Below are 18,722 nucleotides of genomic sequence, written 5' to 3'. Positions count from 1 at the left end.
TCACTTGCTCACATATATTGTATATTGTGGTTGCACCCAGGTAACAAACTGTAGCGATACTTTCATCTTAAACCTCAGGTGAGCTGCTGAAAATGACGCATAGACAGGGGTCATTTTCCTCTATATCAGGGGTGGGGAACTCCAGGCCTCAAGGGCCAGTGTCCTGCAGGTTTTAGATGTGTCCTTGATCCAACGCAGCTGATTTAAATGGCTAAATTACCTCTTCAACCTGCCTTGAAGTTGTCTGGCAATGAACTAATCATTTGATACAGGTGTGTTTACCCAGGGTGATATCTGAAACCTGCAGGACACCGGCCCTTGAGGCCTGGAGTTCCCCACCCCTGCTCTAATTCATCATGAAAACTCCTAAAGGTGTTTTTAAAATGCTGATTTTTATTTGTGGCAATCATAACAGGAAGAATAAAAAAAGTCTGCTTTATCCCAGCGTCCCTGAAGAGCATGACAACACTCGTGTTTATTTTTTACATTCAAGTTTTTATTGATTTTGTATGTTTTTTGAAAACATATACTTAAACCTGTATAAGAGGGGAAAAATCAAAACAAAACAAAAACAAACAAAAAACACAAGAAAAATGCTGGTGTGCACCCCTCCCCTTAAAACACTCGTGTTTTTTAGTGACAAATGCCCCCTGAGCAGGGAGACAAATGTCTGCACCACAAATGCAAGACCTCGTGGAAAGCAATCATTAAGATTCCTCGGGATTAAAGGTCAGGCGTTTCTCCGGATGTCAAACCTCTAGTACACACACATCCTGCAGCTCATTTTGAGCCAATTTATGTAGCAACTATGTATCTGTATACCTGTAAATTCCAAACAGCTGAACAGAGAAGAAACAACAAAGGCAGAGACACTGCAAGGGTGTGCCAGGCTCTTCATTCACCTTACACACAGCACAGCTGTCTGGTCATAGCTTTGATGGTTATTCTAAATTCTGGACCTCTCTTGGAGGAAAATGCGTAACACAGTAACACAGAATGTTGTTCAACAGTTTTAGCCTTTGGTTTTGTTCTGCAGATAAGCATTCATCTCCACCCCATAAAGGCTTAAATATTTTCAGTCTATTCTAAATAGTACACATTTCTGAAATACCACGGTAACAGTGCGCATGTGTGGGTTGGGGGGACTTTTTACCACGGAATATTCTTGGTTAGAAGATGGGGAGACCCCCCCCCCCCCAAAAAAACCCCCCAAACCCCACTGATGTCAGATCGAGGTTAATAAACACACCTATATCATTATTCTCACTTTTCAGTGCACAAACAAAGTAAAGCTAAACATTCACACCCTGCTCAGGCATCCAATGCACTCCCACACCCTAACACAGGAGCAATTGAACACACACACACCTCCATGCCTACCGTCCTCAGAACACGTCAGTTTAATAGCAGTTCTTTAGCAATCAGAAACTATGCCAGATCAAAATAAATACAGCCAAAAAGAAAAATGTGAATGAAGAATGACAAAAACAGCATTTGGTGCAAATATACTTTAATTACCAGGCTGGAAACTACATGAAATCATACGATCCCCTTATTTCATTACTCTCGTCACACACACACAAACGTTTCCAGCATCTACAGATTATAGCTATTTTGTTTTCCAGGCTAATCGAGGTAAAGTGCTGGAACTGTTCCAGCCCATCCATCTTACTTAGCGTAAAAACACTTGAGTAGGGGGGGGGGGGGGGGGGGGATGAAGACAAAATTAAGCAAAAAAAAAAAAAAAAGTTAAACATGTTAGTGAGACTGAAACTGTCCTAGTGTTTCACCAAGTCTCACAGGCAAACCAGGTCACATAAAGATCAGGGGTTTCAATACATCCCGACAAATAACATGTAAAACAGAAAATCCACAGACATGTCAAAGGTGATGAAAACATTTTTGTAGTCCTTCCCATGACAGACAGACAGACAGAGGTGTGGCGTTGGCAATGCGATGAATGAAAGGTTGCTAACAGCTCCTTCAGTGTCCTGATGTCTGCCACTGTCCTTTGTAGATAAATACACACCGTTAAAAGCTTTACAGTAACAGATTACAGTCTCATGAGCTGAACCTGCCGTCAACAAGCAGGTACCATTTGAAAATATGTAGCAGAGGGACCTTTAAAGAGCTTTCTACTTCCAGCGAGATGAAGCTATTGAAGCAGTTGGACCTTTGACAGGACGTCAAGTTTGAGGGCAAGAAAAATGCAACAGAGTACAAATAAACCAAGTAGCTAAAACTAAAGCAGGATAATACAACTGTCATGGAGGGAATCCCGCCATTATTATGACTGTAAATAAGCAGCCTCTTACTGCAGTGTGTGTTGTATGTGACTGCTTTAGCTCTAGCTGGTTAGTGCATCTAATGAACTGCCTGGTGAGTTTAGGCTCTAACTATCAAAGAAATAAAAACACTGGCCAATCCAGCTTCTTTTATTCAGAAAGGATCATTTCAAACTGACTCATAGCTTTGTCATTAGTCATGCTAGCCCTGTCCCAGTTTCCTGAATTCAGAGGCTGGGTTTCGAGAGGCTTTGGCGCAATGACGACAGAGGAGAAAAAACAGAAAACCACAGACCGGAAAAATTTCTTCTTGCGATTATTAAAAGTACATCACATCTGCAGATGAGGGACAGCTTAATGGACAACCCTACACCTTTGACAGTGACAGCTTTGTTTGTTATGATGTGGTGCCCACCCACAGGGCACTTAGGAGGAACTATTCGGATCCTCACCGCTACTAAATCACAACCAAGTGGAACAACTAAAGGACTAAAGGTGTACTCACACTTGTCCTCGTGTGCCTGCACTCAAAATGTGCTTCAGGCCCGAGTATGTTTCTGGAGGTTATGCTCTGAAGATTTTCTTCCAATTTTTCCTTAAACCCAAACTCAAACATCTCCTCTCCACTCAGAGACACGTGCTACAGTTCACGTTATAGAGTTTAAAGTTAAAGACAGGCACACTTACAGTGAAACCTTGTTCTTTGACGTGCCTTTATTTACCAGTGATTTATTGGTTAATAACTGAGATGTTGAAGCAGCGTTTCAGCTACGGACCCATGGCCACCTGTTTTCTTCTAACAGGTACACACCGGTCAAAACAACTGAACGCTGGGAGGAGCAGCTCAGTGCGAGTACACTCTTAGGCACCTGAGCAAGCTGACATTTCTTGTCCCAACACAAGGTCTTGTGGCTGTACAGTGTTTATGAGGATTTTTATGCCGTCAAAGCAACAAGGTGGCAAAGATTAAGAGGACAAACTTTAGTTTGTGATGACTGATGAAATCATACAGATGATTACAGTTTGGTCAGCTATAGGTCTTGTAATTAATGTTGAGGCTGATGAGATCAAAACATCTTTTTGTTTTTAGAGGGCTAAGAAAAATGCAGAACAATCCATTTACAAAAGGAAAAAAAAAAAAAACACACAATATGAAGGCGCATTTAAAACACAGGAGGGAAAAGATTTAATCTTTTACCGTGAGATTGACAGCTTGACTTCACTCATCAAAACCACAGCATATTAATGTGTTAAAAGTTGCCAACACCTCCACTGCTCAGTTTAAGGAGGGAGCCTGTATGCTGTGAAGCCATGCAGTCTGATACGATTACTGAAGCTGGATGTGGACTTGGGTCATAGTGCTACTATTTCATTAATCTTTCCGAGAAGACTATATTGACTCCGTCTTCCTCAGAACTGCCAACTCCAACCCCTCTGCACATAGGCACTAAAAATTAAACATGAAAGACAAACTGAAATGATTCTAACTAACAGCTGACCCAATTCTGGCTGGTTGCAGTAAACTCTGGGCCCTGTGGCTCTCACATGGAGGTTGAAGTGTGTGTTTAGGTTTAGCTGCCGAAGCCAAAAATGCCCTTGATGTAGCCAGTCAGACCGCCCTTGCCCTTCTGTTCCACCTTGTCATCCAGCGGTGGGAAGGCCACATGGTTAAGAGCAAGGTCAAAGAACAGAGGCTTGCAGGGGATTGGCTGGAAGTCGGGTGGGAACTGGACCAGACTGGGCTGTTTTCCGACGAGACTGGGGTCAAAGCGGAAGGTCTCCAGGTGGTCACAGAGGGGCTGCGTGAAAAAGAAGTGAGGAGATGAGAGCACTGGAATCATAAGGAACAGAACGTTCAGCTAAATGAAGAAATAAAAAAATAAAACATAAAAAAGCAGCAGAAAATGGAGTGATGACTACCCCATCAAACTGCATTTCTTGTCATAACTGTTAAAATGGCAGATCACATCAAGCATGGACAAAAATTAAAATGATGAGATTAGAATATGTGCAAATAATCCCATGCTGCTCCAAACACTCATTTTCCAAAAAGAGGATATCCCTAATCTCAGCTCTGTCTGTTAGAGCACAAGCCCCGCCCTTTGTTCTTCAAATATTGTGTCTGTGATGGGCAACCAATCAGAAGAAAGCTGGCCTGACGTGAGAGGAGCAGAAACAGCTCGCGTTAGGCCAAGGCCAGCATGACAGATAAGATTTCGAACTTTGACTCATGCAACTAAAGCTACTGCAGTGCAGACTGTGACAGATCCACTCAAACTTATTCCAGTTATTGAAATTCCTAAAAATCAAGTTTTATCACAAAAATAGATAAACGTGTAAAAAGTTAAATGACATCATCAAAACCACTTTTCAAGTTTTTATGTTGCAGTTTGTTAGACGCAAATATACAAAATAAGCTTCACCTTGGCTCTTCAGGAGTAATATAACCGATAAGTAATTAATCCACAGAGCTCGTTTATTTTATTCGTACAGACACAAACGTGCAAGAACCATGTGTATGTGTATGGCTGTAGTGTTGAGCAGCCTGAGGCTTCCTCCTCTTACCGTGTTGTCTTTCACCAGCTGCTGAGGAACTTCAACTATCTCGTCGGTGTCTGAAACACAAACACATCTCTTCATGACTGTACAACAGAGAAGACGACTGCTGGTTTAACTGTTTAACGACTTAAAGGCTCGCACCTAAAATGGCAGCAGCTTGAAGTGAGTATTTTTCAGCGTTGACCTCAGCAATGAGCTCCTGGACATCGGGGAGATCCTGCAGAAATTCATGATGAATGTAAATTAATGTAGCGCAGTGATATTTTTGTTAAACTTTGATGTACTGTTGTAGTACTGTGTGTTTGGGTCTCATTGCATTTTTCTAACAAACAACATGGTTTGCTGCACAGTTACTTATACTAACCAGCAGGTGATTAAAAATCTAGCAATTTATTAGTGTTACTTAGAACAGATTAGCAGGCATCTGTTTCTCTATGTGATCCATAAAGCTTTTTAATAACATCTCTTTGTCTAAATATAATGTGTTGTAAATAACTAAAATGGCAACCTAGATAAAGATGAGGCTTTGAAAAGAGGCCTCCACAATGAGTAACGCCATGACTCATGTTTGAGGTGTGTGTGTGTGTTTGCTTGCACGTTATACCAACCTTGAGGCTGTTGTTGAGGCTCTTGGCCTTAGATTGGACTTCCTTGGCATATTTCAGCACCCTTTCATACAACACCAGCGCCTCACTCCACTTCTTCACTAACACATAAGACTGGGCTATAAAGAAACACCTGCAAGAGGCCAAAGAAAGCAGCTCATTAACAACGTGTGGTTTTATGAACTGCAGAAGCTTTCATGGAAATCTGAAATGGAACAAAGCTTAGATATACTTTTCACATCAGGACGCAGGTGTATTTGCGATTGTAAATACGACACTTGTTGCACTGTTTGAATTTCAGCTGCATTGTTTGATGCAGAACATGTTGAAAACCAGGCACAAAAACACTGACCTGTAGGCCTTGTAGACCAGGGTCTTCAGGGACACCTCCTTTTGGAAGGTGTGGTCATCCTCCAGACCCTGCAGGGTGGAGAGCTCTGCCAGACTCTGGATAGTTGGAGGAGGTGGTGGTGGGGAAAAAAAACAAACAAAAAAACACAAGATGCACATCATGTAACTGTGGTAACACAAACATCAGGCTGTACACCTAAGACCTTTGCTTTTTCAATAGAACCACACAACTTAGAGACTAAACTTGATAACAGGACATTCACCTGCAGGATGATGTCATACAGGCGGATGAGATCCTGTGGACGGGGCCCCCTCTTGTTCTCGTCGGCCTCGGGCTCCTTCAGTTTGGCCTGCAGAGTATGAGCCATGCTCTCATTCCTCTTCACCAGTGTACACAGCTTAATGTAGGTCAGGTAGCTGGGAGAGAAGAGCAGCAGTGATTATTCACTTACGGCGTGCGATCCCTTTAAACTCATCAGGTCTGTAAACCTCGGCTGAATCAACTGCAGACGTCGTCAGGAACCATTAACATGCCTCACAGGCGCTCTGCAAGTTGAACCAGACTCACCCGACACGCGTTCAGCCTAATGATGCCCCGACCTGACAGGTTTATACATGTCTGTCTATCAAAAGATGTTAGAAGTTGCTAGTAATGTTTCCAAACAGCCAAATGTTCTCCGATTTCATCCTCCCAAAAGGGAGCATGTGTTTGTAATTTCACAATAAACTGAAGATCTGTGTGTTACAGTGTTGTCTGCATGAAGAGACGAGGAGGGAAAGGAAGAGGGGAATGATCAAAGTGTTATTGACTTACTGAGATAAGCGGTAAAGCATTTAGCTGCAGCTCTAATCCTATGACTGACTAACCTAACAGAACCAGGAGTAAAATTGAAGTACATTTTTCTTCCTTTTTTACCTGTGCAGGTACTGCAGGTTGGACACCTTCCCAGTGTCACCATCAGAGCTCCTCTCTCGCTGTTTCTACAGTGATAAAAAATTGATAGATTTACAAAAAGGAAAAAAAAAAACTCTTTAGTTGAACCTTCTAGTATTCCCAGTTTCAAGTATTTACAAGCTACACCTTCACCACCTCTCATTCTTGTCAACATCACAGCTTTTCATCCTGCTGAATCTTACCGCCTCAGTCTTGAGCTCCTCTTTCACTGCCTGGATGGTGTCTCTGCACTCGGCCAGCAGGGTCTCATACAGATGTTCTTTGGTTTCCTCATTAGCTGCCTGAATGACACAAACAGATCCAAAGATGAGGATAAAGGAAAAAAAATAATGTAGAACTTACTGAATAGTAGAGAAGGAGGGAGACGGGTGTGTTTCACATTCTAAGCAGAGAAACGTCTCAGATCGTACCGGCACGGTCTTTACATTTTTTAAAAGATCATAGATTTAATGCAACTAAATGTCTAAGTTGGCAACAATGAGGAAAACCCAGGGGGTGAAGCCTATGTGTGAGGATGGCACATGCTGAAGATGAGATGATGTACAATAGATGACTCTGGAAAGTAAAAACAGAGTACCTATCAAAAATGCAGGCCCAGCAGTAACACGACACACTGAAGGCACTGAAGCAGTTTTTCAGCCTCCAGTTTGGCTTCCATGTATCTCCTTACTTCAATTCAGCTCTCTGTACAGGTCAGCTAGGAACATACTTTAACACTTTCAGTTGCTTTTCTTCTGCTTTCTTGTAGCTACAAAGACTGCTTTCAGCTAAAAGAACACTCAATACTCTGAGGCCATCCTAGGCACACACAGGCAGAGCGGAGAAGGGGAGGAAGCAGTCGCGCCTCTTAACATGCAGACTGAAAGTGGAGATGTTCACAAATCCTTTTTATGCTTTTTGTAGAATAACTTATAAGCAGATTTACGCAGCGATATCAGCCATTTAACCAGACTGATGAGATTTGGCTGAAACTTGATCAGATCATAAAAGGTTTCTACCAGATTGTGCAGACGTATCTCATTTAAAACGCGATCAAGCAAACATTTGATGCATGTAACAGTTTTAGTACTTTGATACAAAGAGCAACAGTTAAAGCAGGAATGCGACTGACAAACTCGGGGAGAGACGCAGGTATGTGGCCCGGCAGGCTGCTGATGCATTCCTGCACATAACTCATCAGCAGTTAAGACACTGTATAGTTTCAGGGTTCAGGTCTTTAAGAATGACACGATTGTTCATCATCTAAGCCGTCTTTCATCGCCACACTAATACAACAGGCCTGTGTTAAACTGAGATATTCTCAGAAAGATGCAGGATGGGTTTTACTAACACTGGAAAAAAGCCAAGTGTGAGCAATAAAACAATTACAGAAGGACTGATCACTCATAAAAATATCTGTTTTAAGTATTTAAAAGATTCTGTGGGTTACATTACTGTGTCTCGGTTGTTGCGAAAAGTTGAGAAAACACAATAGAGGAATGTTACAAAACAATTCCTTGTGGTGGCAAACCTGATAACAGATTGTTCACAAGCCTTCTCTCTCCCACCCAGAAAGGTGATGCTGCTACGCGTTTCACACTTGTGCCAACACCCTAGTAAGGCCTAGAACAGCCAGTTCTACCTGTTGAGCGTTCTGTGCTGTTCGGCAGGAGGGCTGGATGGATACACTGGTTAGAGGAGGAAACAGCCCTTCAACTAGGGTTGACATTTGGCCCTACAGTGTCTCCCGTCCCCTGAGGCCACAAGCAGAAGAACAGGTGCACATTGTGAAGCTAAAGGTGCTAGAGCTGTGACACAATATAATGTGCATACTATGCAAAAATCCTTTAATTGTGACCAATAAGAAAAGCCAAATGTGATAAAAACTGCCAGCGCCGCAGTTCTTCTCCACACAGTCAATCACAGCCACCTTTAACCGCCTTTTATGCGACAGTCAGACCTAAAATGCTCCATCTGAAACTAAAATGAGCTGCTGGGTGTAGCCCTGCATTCATGTGCGAGGTGAAATGCGTAGAATGCAGTTGTGTGATGAGAGCAGCTGCATGCCTGAGACCTGAGTGGCAATGGGTGTGACAGGTGTGTCTGCAGGGTGTGCTGAGTACTCAGGCACAAAACAGAAGGAATGAGCTGTGGCGACAGCGAGGGGACATGTGATACTATCAAGAACAGAGTGCCACCTACTGAAATTTTAAGGAACTGCACCGAGTGCTCTCAGGGTTGTTTTATGGTTTTATTAAACCATTTTAATGCTTGACGAGTACCCGACGGCCTCCAGCAGGATGAAAGATTATTTAGTTAAGAAGAGACTTTTATGCTTTTACTTATTTCCTCTCATATATTCACTTTTACTGTACCGGACATTCACTGAAAACATGCAAAGGTTTTGGATATCGAGCTCATCTATATCAGGGATGTCAAACTCATTTTACATTGTGATCTGTTTACATACTTTGATCTCAAGCGGGGCGGACAAATGAAACTCCCCTTCCTGTCATTGTAAACAAGTGGAACTACACATTTAATCAATGAGACGTCTTAATAAAAGAAAGTGTTTTCAGTACATGATAAAGAAATGCCGCTGTAGTAAATTAAAGAAATCCGTCAGCACGACTCTTTAGGCTTAAATTACAGAAAATAAATGTGTAAAAATTACAAAAAGTTATAAAACAAAGTGTTAATTCACATAAATTTTAATTTTACTCTAAATTCACTGAAAAAGAATCATAGTTTCTTTTATTTCTCTTATAGATAGTGAAAGTGGTCATTTAATTGCTTTAACTATCACTTAATTGTGTTGTTTTAGTATGAATGGTCACATATGAGGTCTTAAACAGATTGAAAAGCTGCCAAACTTATGAAAATATAGTTAAAACACTTTTAAGACATTTTCCAAAGCAGTCCAACAGGTAAGACTGGAGTGTCTGTACCCAGGAATTATGTTTGACACTACCTGATCTATATGCAAATAATCCTTGTGAGCTTAAAACTCAAATCAAGGCCCAATTTAAGAATGAAAATATAGAAGTGGGCCTGAATTTGGAAGTGAAAACAAAAATAATAGGCTCCCCTTCTAAGGATATAAAAGCCATGTGGCAGCGGAGAATAAGAAACAAGGTTGAATTCATTAAATTAAAACGTTGGCATTTATAAGCAGTCTAAATGGGTCATATGAGCACACAGAATCAGTGTTATGATAAATACTGGGTAGTCTCTGATAGTAGCTCGGCGGGAGGCAGTCAGGAAACATAGGGAGGGGTAATGACCAGTGATGAACACGATTATATTTGTACTACAGAAGGAATCTATTCACTTATTGTCTTTGAGTCAATGTCTCTGCAGTTGTTTCCATTGTTTGCAGCCCAAGAGACATAGAAAGGACAACCAACATTAGGAGGTGCAACAACATGCGTTTCCCACTGAGTTTGTTTATATGCTTAAAAAAGAAGGAATGTGTGAGAGGCTGACCTGAGCGATGGCGGCCTCGTTGTCTGCCAGACCCAACAGGAAGACGCGAGCCTTGTCGATCTTCACGGGCACCGTGCGTCCTCGCCACTCCACTTCACTCATAGTGGCCGCCTGCTTGGTTCGCGCCTGAGTAATCAGTGCCTTGAGGGAAACAAAACAAACACTTCTGGATTTAGTACACGATTACACAGCTGTGTAATATTCTTGTTTGGTATGTGCTCCCCTCAGCAGTTTAATCATGAATTACAGACTGATTAACAAAAGTTTTACCCCTTCGTGTTTACCTCTAGTTTCTCAGCCATCATGCCACCTCCTCCACCAGTCAGCCTCATCTGCATCAGGTCATTGATGGCATTCTGATCACCTAAAATCAAATACAACCAGGGAGTGAGTGTGTGTTTGTCAGTGTGCAGAGGAAGGACTGAACTCAGGATTGGTGTTGTGCATCAACAATGACACTGAGAAGAACAACTACAGCAATGCTGACCAATATTGTAAGCGCAGTAGCGAATGTTGGGCGATATCTCGTCTACACGCTGGCGGTACAGAACTGCCAGGTCCTCAGTGAAGGCACTAGCCAGCTTCTCATAAATGGTCCTGACAAGACAAAAATATTTATCAGTGGTTTAAAAAAAAAAAAAAGTGAAAGAAACAAGAAAACCTCCCATTATTAAAAGAAGAATTAAAAAACAAAAAACAGAGTGCAGTAATGTTAAAGCTCACTTGCACTTGTTGAAAGCCTCCATGGCTTGTTTCCACTCCTGCAGCTCAAACTCCACCATTCCAGTCAGGTATGCAGTGTAGGCCTGAAATAACACCACAACCCATGATGAGGAGCTCCTCTGTTCATTCCCTCACCACACTTCATCAACAGTAAAGGTGGGAATCACCAAGACTCTCCATGATATTATCACAATATTTCACTCGTGATATGATATTATTGTGATTTAACATTTTTGTGATATCTGCAGTAGCAAGTACTACAATTTATCATCTTCTTTCAACTCCAAATTATGTCTCCAAATTTACAGTTAAACTCATTTTTTTTTCTTTTGTTGCAAAATAAGTACACAACACTGTCACTAAAATTTGCTGTAGAAGTTGCCGTAAGACAGAATCAGTCTGCTTTGAGCCTGATATCAGTCTGCGATGGAACAGTGTCAAGTTGGCAGTTACATACATGGAAATCTGTTGTCTACGCAGACAGAAATGACCCTCTTTTCTACAAGAATATAGCCAGAATACAATCAGCTGGCAGCCAGTTTAGTTGAGTCCCCTCAAGTTGTGCTCACTGACACAGAGTCATTCAGACCGCTGGCAATCTGTCTGCATTTATAGATTAGAGAAAGCAATTATTCACAGTCCTCTGCCAATTTCCCTGAATAACTGCAGTCAATCCAAAGGCACACTGCAACTGTTTGCAGAAAGGCTGCCTCCTCCAACCTTTCAGCCCTCTTGTTCAAAGTATTCCAAAAGTATTTTATTGATTAAAATATCAATATTTGGTGTCCCTGTGTAGATAAAATATCGTCATGGAATATTCTGCACTGTTTTTCTAATTAACAGTGTTTGAAGTTCTGAAATCTTACAGTTGAAAGACAACAAATCGAAAAGTTAAAGTTATTCATCTCTGAGGCTGGGACCTCGCTGCACATCCACTTGTTATTCCACACACCTACACGGGTCAGTTAAGGTGAATTTGACCTGTGTACCTGTGCCTCCAGTTTAGTTTTGGCGTCCACACGGGGGCTTTCGCAGAGCTTCTCCAGCTTCTCACTGTGCTTTGCAGCCTTACGTAGTCGTGACAGCAGGTGGAAGCGCTTACGTGGCTCCGTATTGGCCTCCTGCTTCAACTGCATGGCGTAGCTCCATGCACGCTCTGCTTCCATCAAAACCAGCAGAAGATACCTGAAAAAAGGTGGCATAGCTGTATAAACAGTTTGTTTTTTATGTGAAAGCATCAAGCCGCTGAACTGTTCCACATCAAAGCAAAGTGATCTGTTTAAGTGTTTCAAACTGGAATTTCCTTAATGTAAAGGTTCCCAAACCAGCAGCCAGTTAACTACACGTGAATGACCAGTTAAAATTATCTAAGTCTAACCTGTTATCAGAAAGCATTTCCACAGTGACTTTCTTCCCAACAAACTTGTGTCGGTTTCCCATCTTGAAGCCAAGAGTCTTGCGGAGGCGCCGCAGCCTGCGGGAACAGTAGCCCCTGGAAACAGACAAGGATTTTTTTAATTCTACATTACAATAAATGAAATACAACATAGACAAAAAAAGTCACCACGAAACTTAATATGCAGGAAGATCAAAGAACATAAATTATCTATCACTATATCTTATATATCTTAAACTCTGCAAATATGAAAATGTGGCGAAGACAGGTGGACATCAAAAGCTTTGAGTTTAACTTTAATCCACACCTGTTCCATTTAACTGCATTAAACCATAAATCTGAGCCCAGTATTGTGAACAGAAGTCTCATGTCAGTGTCTTTACCATTGGGTGGAAAAACTGCTGCACCACACACAAATCTCCACCCTGTAATGTATGACCTGAGCCAGCTCACCTGTATCTCTGGTAGTCTCCATGCCTGAGGCCGTGCTGCTGCTGGGATTCTTTGATGATTTGCAAGACTGAGATTAAACGTTAAGGTACAAACTTTATGTAACCATCACACACGTTACTCTGAGGGGCAGTTTACCATTTATTTTCAAGCATGAACGTTTCAGTATTGATAGCAGTTATTGTATGCAAGCACCAAGACAGGCTGTTTTAACTATTGTAACCGCTAATGAAACTCAAAGATGACATCACATAATAGCTAGCAATCTTAAAATATGTCCTCAGACCCCCAAAATAAATTGTGAATACATAAAAATCCCCATTTACCACAGACAGCCTGCTTCAGTATGACACGTAGCCTAATAACCGCTAGCTTATCTTCCAACTGAGTTAGCTAAAAGCTAACGTTAGCTTAAGAGCGTGAAACATGCTCGCAGAGGGAAAACGTCAAAGAGCACGTGTCGTGTTCTTAAGGATACTTTCCAGTCCGAGTCCTCCATCCGGTAAGTTTTCTTTATTTTCTTCCATTAGGGAAACTTTAGCGTCGTTTTGCTTGTCTGCGGCCATCTCTACACGCTAACAGCTAAGCGGCACACATACACACATGCCCAGTCAGAGGTGCAGCCAGGGACCAATGAGTGCGCAGGGAGGGGCAAAGGGGCAAACTTCGCGAGACTGTTGATGTGTCTCCTGATATAGTCGATTCAATGAAATACGCCCCACTGCCCCCGGAACAACAAATAAACAAAAACAATCAAAATAAATTTTTTAAAAAATCTTTTATTCTTCTTATTATTATTATCAATACAGCTACTGCTATTAATTATAATTAAAATAAATTATATCATCATAAAATTAAACCACCCCTCTTTGCTTTTGTATCCACCTTCGTATTAATGCCCCTATTTAATATATAGATTGGGCATCGATGGTGAGTGGTCACCGCTGTTGTCTCACACCAAGTTTCATCATCCAGTTCAAATCCACCAGCTGTTTGAGGCCTTTCAGTGTGCCGTTTGTGTGGGGCCTTTAGCTTCCTCCCACAGAGCAAGTAACATTAATAACATTCAGAGGTTATAAAGGGACAGTCACCAATGTACTGACCAATTTATTTGTGTTTTATTATAGCAGTTTCAGTCGTCTATACCTGTGTGGTATAATGCTGCATTTTAACTTTATATTTGAACTAAACTACAGTTTACTAATACGGTAAGACTGTTTTCTTAACTGCTTGTTCCATTATTGTGAACAGTCTTTGAACCTTCAGGAAACAAGAATCAAAAGTGCCATCAACAACCAGAAAAAAAACAATACGATATAAATATTAAAGAGGGATTCCATATCTTTTAATAGAAATGTAGAGACAAATCCAAAAGCTTCCTCCTCTGTGACCACTATGTAGCCACCAATTACACACAGATAAATAAACCTGATGTAGCCATGTCAGTGCCTTGAATGTACTGCGAAGAGACTGTAGGATCAGTAAGAGCTGAGTTAGCAAAGTTAAGAATACAAACTCTTGGGGTACATGTATACACACAGTGGGTTCATGTGCACCTCTATCCCAAAAAGTCTCTTATTTTTGGACCGCTCTGAGGAAATATGTTTCACAAGCATGTCCCTGACCATCATTTTGTTTTTAAAAGCAATGCAAACTCAGGCAGGTGTTCAAAAAAACAGCAGGGGCATTCAGATGTTGTCAGCTGCAGAAATGTATCTGAATAGAAAGTTTTTGATCTCCGAGATGTGCATGGTCTCTTTGATGGTTGTGTCTCTGCTGCGGACCTGAAGAAGGCCACTTTCCAACGTGTTCTCACCGATGATGATGGTGAAAAGAACGCCCATCTCATCGTATCTGCATTACATCCACACAGAAACACACAGGCAGGAGTTTAAAGAAAAGTAACGTAATTCATTTTGCATTATGAGCTGATCTAACGGCATTTACTTGGCATTCAGCTGCTCCATTGATGTTGGCAGAGTTTCAAGATATCCAGGCCACACAGAGATCTTTGCTTCCAGGAACTCCTGCAGAAGGCCTTCACAAATCTGAAGAAATATATTTAAAACACTTTTAATGCAATTTGATGCAAGTCCACAGAAGGAACACATTCAATCAGATCCTTTTAAAGGTGAAAAATGTGTATTGCACAGAAAAACTCCACAAAGAAAAAGCATGCAACATGTACTTCATGTTATCATTACCTGCCTCAGCTCCACAGTGGCTCCTCTACCAATATTTAAAGCCACTTTAATGGGAACCAACACTGGATGCAGCTTCAGGACCTGAAATCAACAGTGCAACAAATCTCACAAATAAAAGTCACGCCACAAATAGGAAACCCGCTGACAGTTTTTCTGCACGTGCAGCGAGCTGTTAAGCACAATCACCTTTCTCTGGTGCAGCTTTTGCTTGCTCTCTTCTCTCTTCAGCTGCTGGAGTGAGTTGGACAGAAACGCCATCGCACCACGGTCCATGTTTGCGGTAACGGAGACGACATGAGGAATAGACCTTCGTCCATCTCGATGCTGAAAGAGGTCAGGTAAGAGAGATGACACTGCGTGTGATTAAACTGAAGAAAAGCAGCAACAGACAAGCAGCTGCCCGTGTTTCTTATGAGACCTGGTGGTTCTTCTTCCTAAAGCCGTTTAGTTCAACTGAGATTTCTGAAAGCCTCTATCAGCTGGGAGCTAAGGGAATTTTTGATATCAATTTGACTTCCTGTTTTAAGACATGCGCCTCGTCAGAGAACCAGAGCCTCTGCAATAGCAGCTTAGGAACATGTCTGAATCTCGATCCCGACTTAAAGCACACTCTAAAAGAAGCAGACGGACCTGCAGTTTGGACCGGTCTCCTTTGTGTATGTGCAGCAGCTCGGCATCTCCTCGACTCCACAGTGTCTCCAGGACCTCCTGACCCCATGGGAAGTTGTAGATGATCCTCACACCGCGAGATGCCGCCTGTTCGAGCTCCTCCTGCTGGACTTCATTGCTGCTGAAGTCGGACGGGGAGAGGGCAAACTGGATAAAGAGGACGAAACAAAGAGAAAAGCTGAGTTATTAATGTTTGTAGTTTATAAGGCTGGGAAAGTGTTCTTACAGGAAAATACACATTTATGCACTGGTGCATCACACCGTTTTAAATTTGTCGGAGATGTTTCCCTCCTCAAAGACTCACTTTTCTCCACCACTTCAGCCTCTGTCGTGTCCAGTGGTCCAGCCACTGGGACGATGTGCGAGGAGAGCAAAACCACACTAGAGATGTTTGCGTGACCTCAGCTGAGCTGACAGAAAATAGAACATGTGTTAATATGACATACTTACCTCATAAGGTCTGAAAAAGATTAATGTGAACTCATGAAATACTGTATTAATATTAAATGGCTAGCTCAGATAAACAATATAAAGAAACAAAATCCCAGTGAAGTCTGTTTGAATTTTTATTTTTCATAAGTGTATCCACACAGACACTCACACAGGTAAGAAACAACAGATGAAGCCTCACCAACCAGAGTCTTCTGCAGGCTGGAAGCACAGACCCGTCTCAGCCAGACCAAACGGCAGCTTCCTGTTCACCAGCTCTAACGAGGGGACAAACTGCTCCAAGGCACCTGGAAACGAAACACAACACGCGTGAACCATCAAGACTAATTTGAAAAAAAAAATAATTATTTTTTAGTTTTACAACAATGTAAAAGACAGAGACATGTTAAACAGAAATGTTACTGGCTGAATTTCTGAAGCTGATGAGCACTTTCACACAACACTGAAGTCCTGACAGTATCCTTAACATGGTATTTTAGCTCTTGCCATCATCTTTCTTACTTACTGAGTTTACTACAGTGTGAAAATAATATTCCAAGAACAGCTCTTGTTTCCATTCACCTTACTCAAACAAAAGTACCACAGTGTTGGCATCAAACTGCACTTACAAGTATCAAAAGTATTCATAAACCATTAAAAGAAATACGTGGAAGATCATAAATGCAATAACGTGAAACAGTTGGTATACACGGTGACTTTGCTTGTAGTTTATAAATCATCTGTGGTGTCATTACTTTACTGTGTATGTTTAATGCTAGCTCTCAGTATAGAAATAAAAACGTATGTTATGCTCTATTATCATCATTATTTATTACAGGTGTGTGAGGCAACTTACCTTGCAGTAAGTTTGTTCTCATACTTGGGGACCTCTGCAGGAGCATGTGCACCTCCTCAGCGAGCCGCCCCTTGCTTAGCTCCTCCTGCCCAAGTCTCTGTTTCAGCTGTTCACATTCAACAATCCTCAGCTGGCCTGGTCCACCTGTAGGTGCTTCCCTGCTGCTGCTCAGGGTGTTAATCCCAAAAACCTGAGCTCCGGACCTAGTCACTGAATGCCACCACTGGTCCAGCAGGTTTCTCCTGAGCTCCATGCCCAGAGGTCCATAGCTGCAGCACAGCCCGCGTTGAAACAGCTCCACGTTAGCGTGACCAGGAGAAACGAAGAACCTGTCCACGCAGAGCTGCAATAACGTAGTGACCTGGTCCACAGTCTCAGTCTGGGATGTGCTGCAGCGTCTCCAGCTGTGCCGCTTCAGCGTCACAGTGAATGCACTTCTAGACAGGATGTTTCTTACACACCGAGTAAACATGATGAAGAACCCGCTTCAGAGAAAGTTTCATTAGCAAACAACAAGCTTTAAATCCTGTAGATTTAAAATATTCGCTAAGTGTACGGTCCTAAGTGGCCGCATACCGCAGTGAAAAGATGAGTGCATACGGTGGTTTGAATAGTACATGTGAACTGGGCTCACTGTGTTAAACTCCCAATGAAAGCTAACTTTAGCGAACCTTGCTAAAAGCAGTGTCGACAAATACAGACGGCTGTCGGTGCATTTAAGAGTCGGACAGTTTTCCTGCTGTCACACAACTAATGTCCAATTAGCCGCTGCTCACACTTCACATCTCATAGGAGACACATATTTCAGTGTTAGCAACGCATCTGTTACACGTGGTGGGTGATCCGGAAATTAAATCCTTATATCCGGGTAAAGGAGACTTTCAAAATAAAATGGAAACGTCTACATCCTTCACCGATTCAGTGATATGGGTGCTTTTCTGGCTCACAGATTAAACTTAATTCGGAAGTGAATGGAGGTGGTGATTGAGTCTGTACCCATTACTGTACAAAAACAAAAATAGCAGTTTAATTTAAATATTTTTTTCAGTTCATTTATCTGATTATAGCGTACACTATGATTATAAAACTACAAAAAAATAAAATTAAAAAAAGGGTACTTGTAAAAATTATAATATAGTTAATAGAAATGACTACACCTCTGATTTACCTTTAACCGATCCTTGACCTTTACTGTGAAATATTTAATATGCGTATTTCATTTGATTTCAGTTGAAAGTGTGTTGCATAGATGTCGCCAGGTTCATAGGGTGTCTTCTGAATATCTGAGGTTTCTCTGTATTATTTTGGGGTATTACCAATTAAAATCATCAATTGCACCATAAAACTCTACTTTCCATAGACATTATTCTCTGCGATAATTAAATAATAATAATAATAATACCCCCCCCCCAAAAAAAAACAAAAAAAACAAAAACAAAAACAAAACACAACAACAAAAAAAAAAAAACAGGCAGCCATGGGGTAGGGCCAGAATATTCTTGAAAGACTGCATCTCTCAGCTGGCTCGGGAACTCCCTAGAAAGAGCTGCAGGTTGGCAAAAGGTTTAAAGCTTTGCATTATGTGTTGTCCCAGTGACCCAGATAATCAACAGAAAAATGGATGGACACATGGGTGAAAATTAACAAAAAAAACCAAAACAGCGGAACAGAGCTCTGCCAGTTTCCCTATAACACCACTTAGAGGTATCAAAATCAAAATCTACCCCCCCACCACCCAAAAATAACAAAAAACACCAAAATCCCCAAATTCCCCA

General features: G+C 41.6%; 2 protein-coding genes across 3 annotated transcripts; both read right to left on the bottom strand.

Moving 5' to 3' along the window:
- Positions 1 to 1,493: 1,493 nt before the first annotated feature.
- Positions 1,494 to 13,451, bottom strand: srp68 (signal recognition particle 68). The gene is made up of 16 exons (XM_084930921.1): positions 13,268 to 13,451; positions 12,793 to 12,859; positions 12,322 to 12,435; positions 11,933 to 12,128; positions 10,944 to 11,026; positions 10,708 to 10,817; positions 10,505 to 10,584; positions 10,221 to 10,361; positions 6,938 to 7,036; positions 6,717 to 6,781; positions 6,064 to 6,217; positions 5,802 to 5,896; positions 5,453 to 5,582; positions 4,986 to 5,061; positions 4,851 to 4,900; positions 1,494 to 4,084 (listed from the first exon to the last, which is right to left on the bottom strand). The coding sequence occupies exons 1-16, from the start codon at positions 13,353 to 13,355 to the stop codon at positions 3,857 to 3,859; spliced, it is 1,776 nt and encodes a 591-aa protein (XP_084787047.1). The 5' UTR covers positions 13,356 to 13,451; the 3' UTR covers positions 1,494 to 3,856.
- A 659-nt stretch (positions 13,452 to 14,110) lies between these two features.
- On the bottom strand, positions 14,111 to 17,796 carry polg2 (polymerase (DNA directed), gamma 2, accessory subunit). Of its 2 annotated transcripts, none has more exons than XM_084930917.1 (8): positions 16,948 to 17,796; positions 16,294 to 16,399; positions 15,967 to 16,072; positions 15,624 to 15,809; positions 15,180 to 15,317; positions 14,994 to 15,074; positions 14,737 to 14,837; positions 14,111 to 14,643 (listed from the first exon to the last, which is right to left on the bottom strand). In XM_084930917.1, exons 1-8 carry the CDS (start codon positions 17,417 to 17,419, stop codon positions 14,478 to 14,480), a joined length of 1,356 nt encoding a protein of 451 aa, XP_084787043.1. In that variant the 5' UTR covers positions 17,420 to 17,796; the 3' UTR covers positions 14,111 to 14,477. The 2 variants fall into 2 exon arrangements, with proteins under 2 accessions (XP_084787043.1, XP_084787044.1); XM_084930918.1 differs by having other exon boundaries at positions 15,967 to 16,067; positions 16,298 to 16,399.
- Between the last annotated feature and the right edge of the window lie 926 nt (positions 17,797 to 18,722).

Source organism: Perissodus microlepis, chromosome 6 (assembly GCF_051167445.1).
Source record: "Perissodus microlepis isolate ML-2025 ecotype Zambia chromosome 6, ASM5116744v1, whole genome shotgun sequence".
In the NCBI taxonomy this organism is placed as follows: domain Eukaryota; kingdom Metazoa; phylum Chordata; class Actinopteri; order Cichliformes; family Cichlidae; genus Perissodus; species Perissodus microlepis.
This window is presented reverse-complemented; position numbering and strand designations above follow the sequence as displayed.

Bases quoted from the DNA above. Each gene is read 5' to 3' on its own strand.
- srp68 (XM_084930921.1), bottom strand. From the start codon at position 13,355: ATGGCCGCAGACAAGCAAAACGACGCTAAAGTTTCCCTAATGGAAGAA. The intron at 10,818-10,943 runs GTGAGCTTTAAC...TTGTCTTGTCAG, and splicing joins GAGGCTTTCAACAAGTGCAA to GACCATTTATGAGAAGCTGG. The intron at 10,585-10,707 runs GTCAGCATTGCT...ATTTGATTTTAG, and splicing joins CTACTGCGCTTACAATATTG to GTGATCAGAATGCCATCAAT.
- polg2 (XM_084930917.1), bottom strand. From the start codon at position 17,419: ATGTTTACTCGGTGTGTAAGAAACATCCTGTCTAGAAGTGCATTCACT. The intron at 16,073-16,293 runs GTGAGGCTTCAT...ATTTTCTGTCAG, and splicing joins CCTGCAGAAGACTCTGGTTG to CTCAGCTGAGGTCACGCAAA. The intron at 14,644-14,736 runs GTAAATGCCGTT...GATGTAATGCAG, and splicing joins ATGGAGCAGCTGAATGCCAA to ATACGATGAGATGGGCGTTC.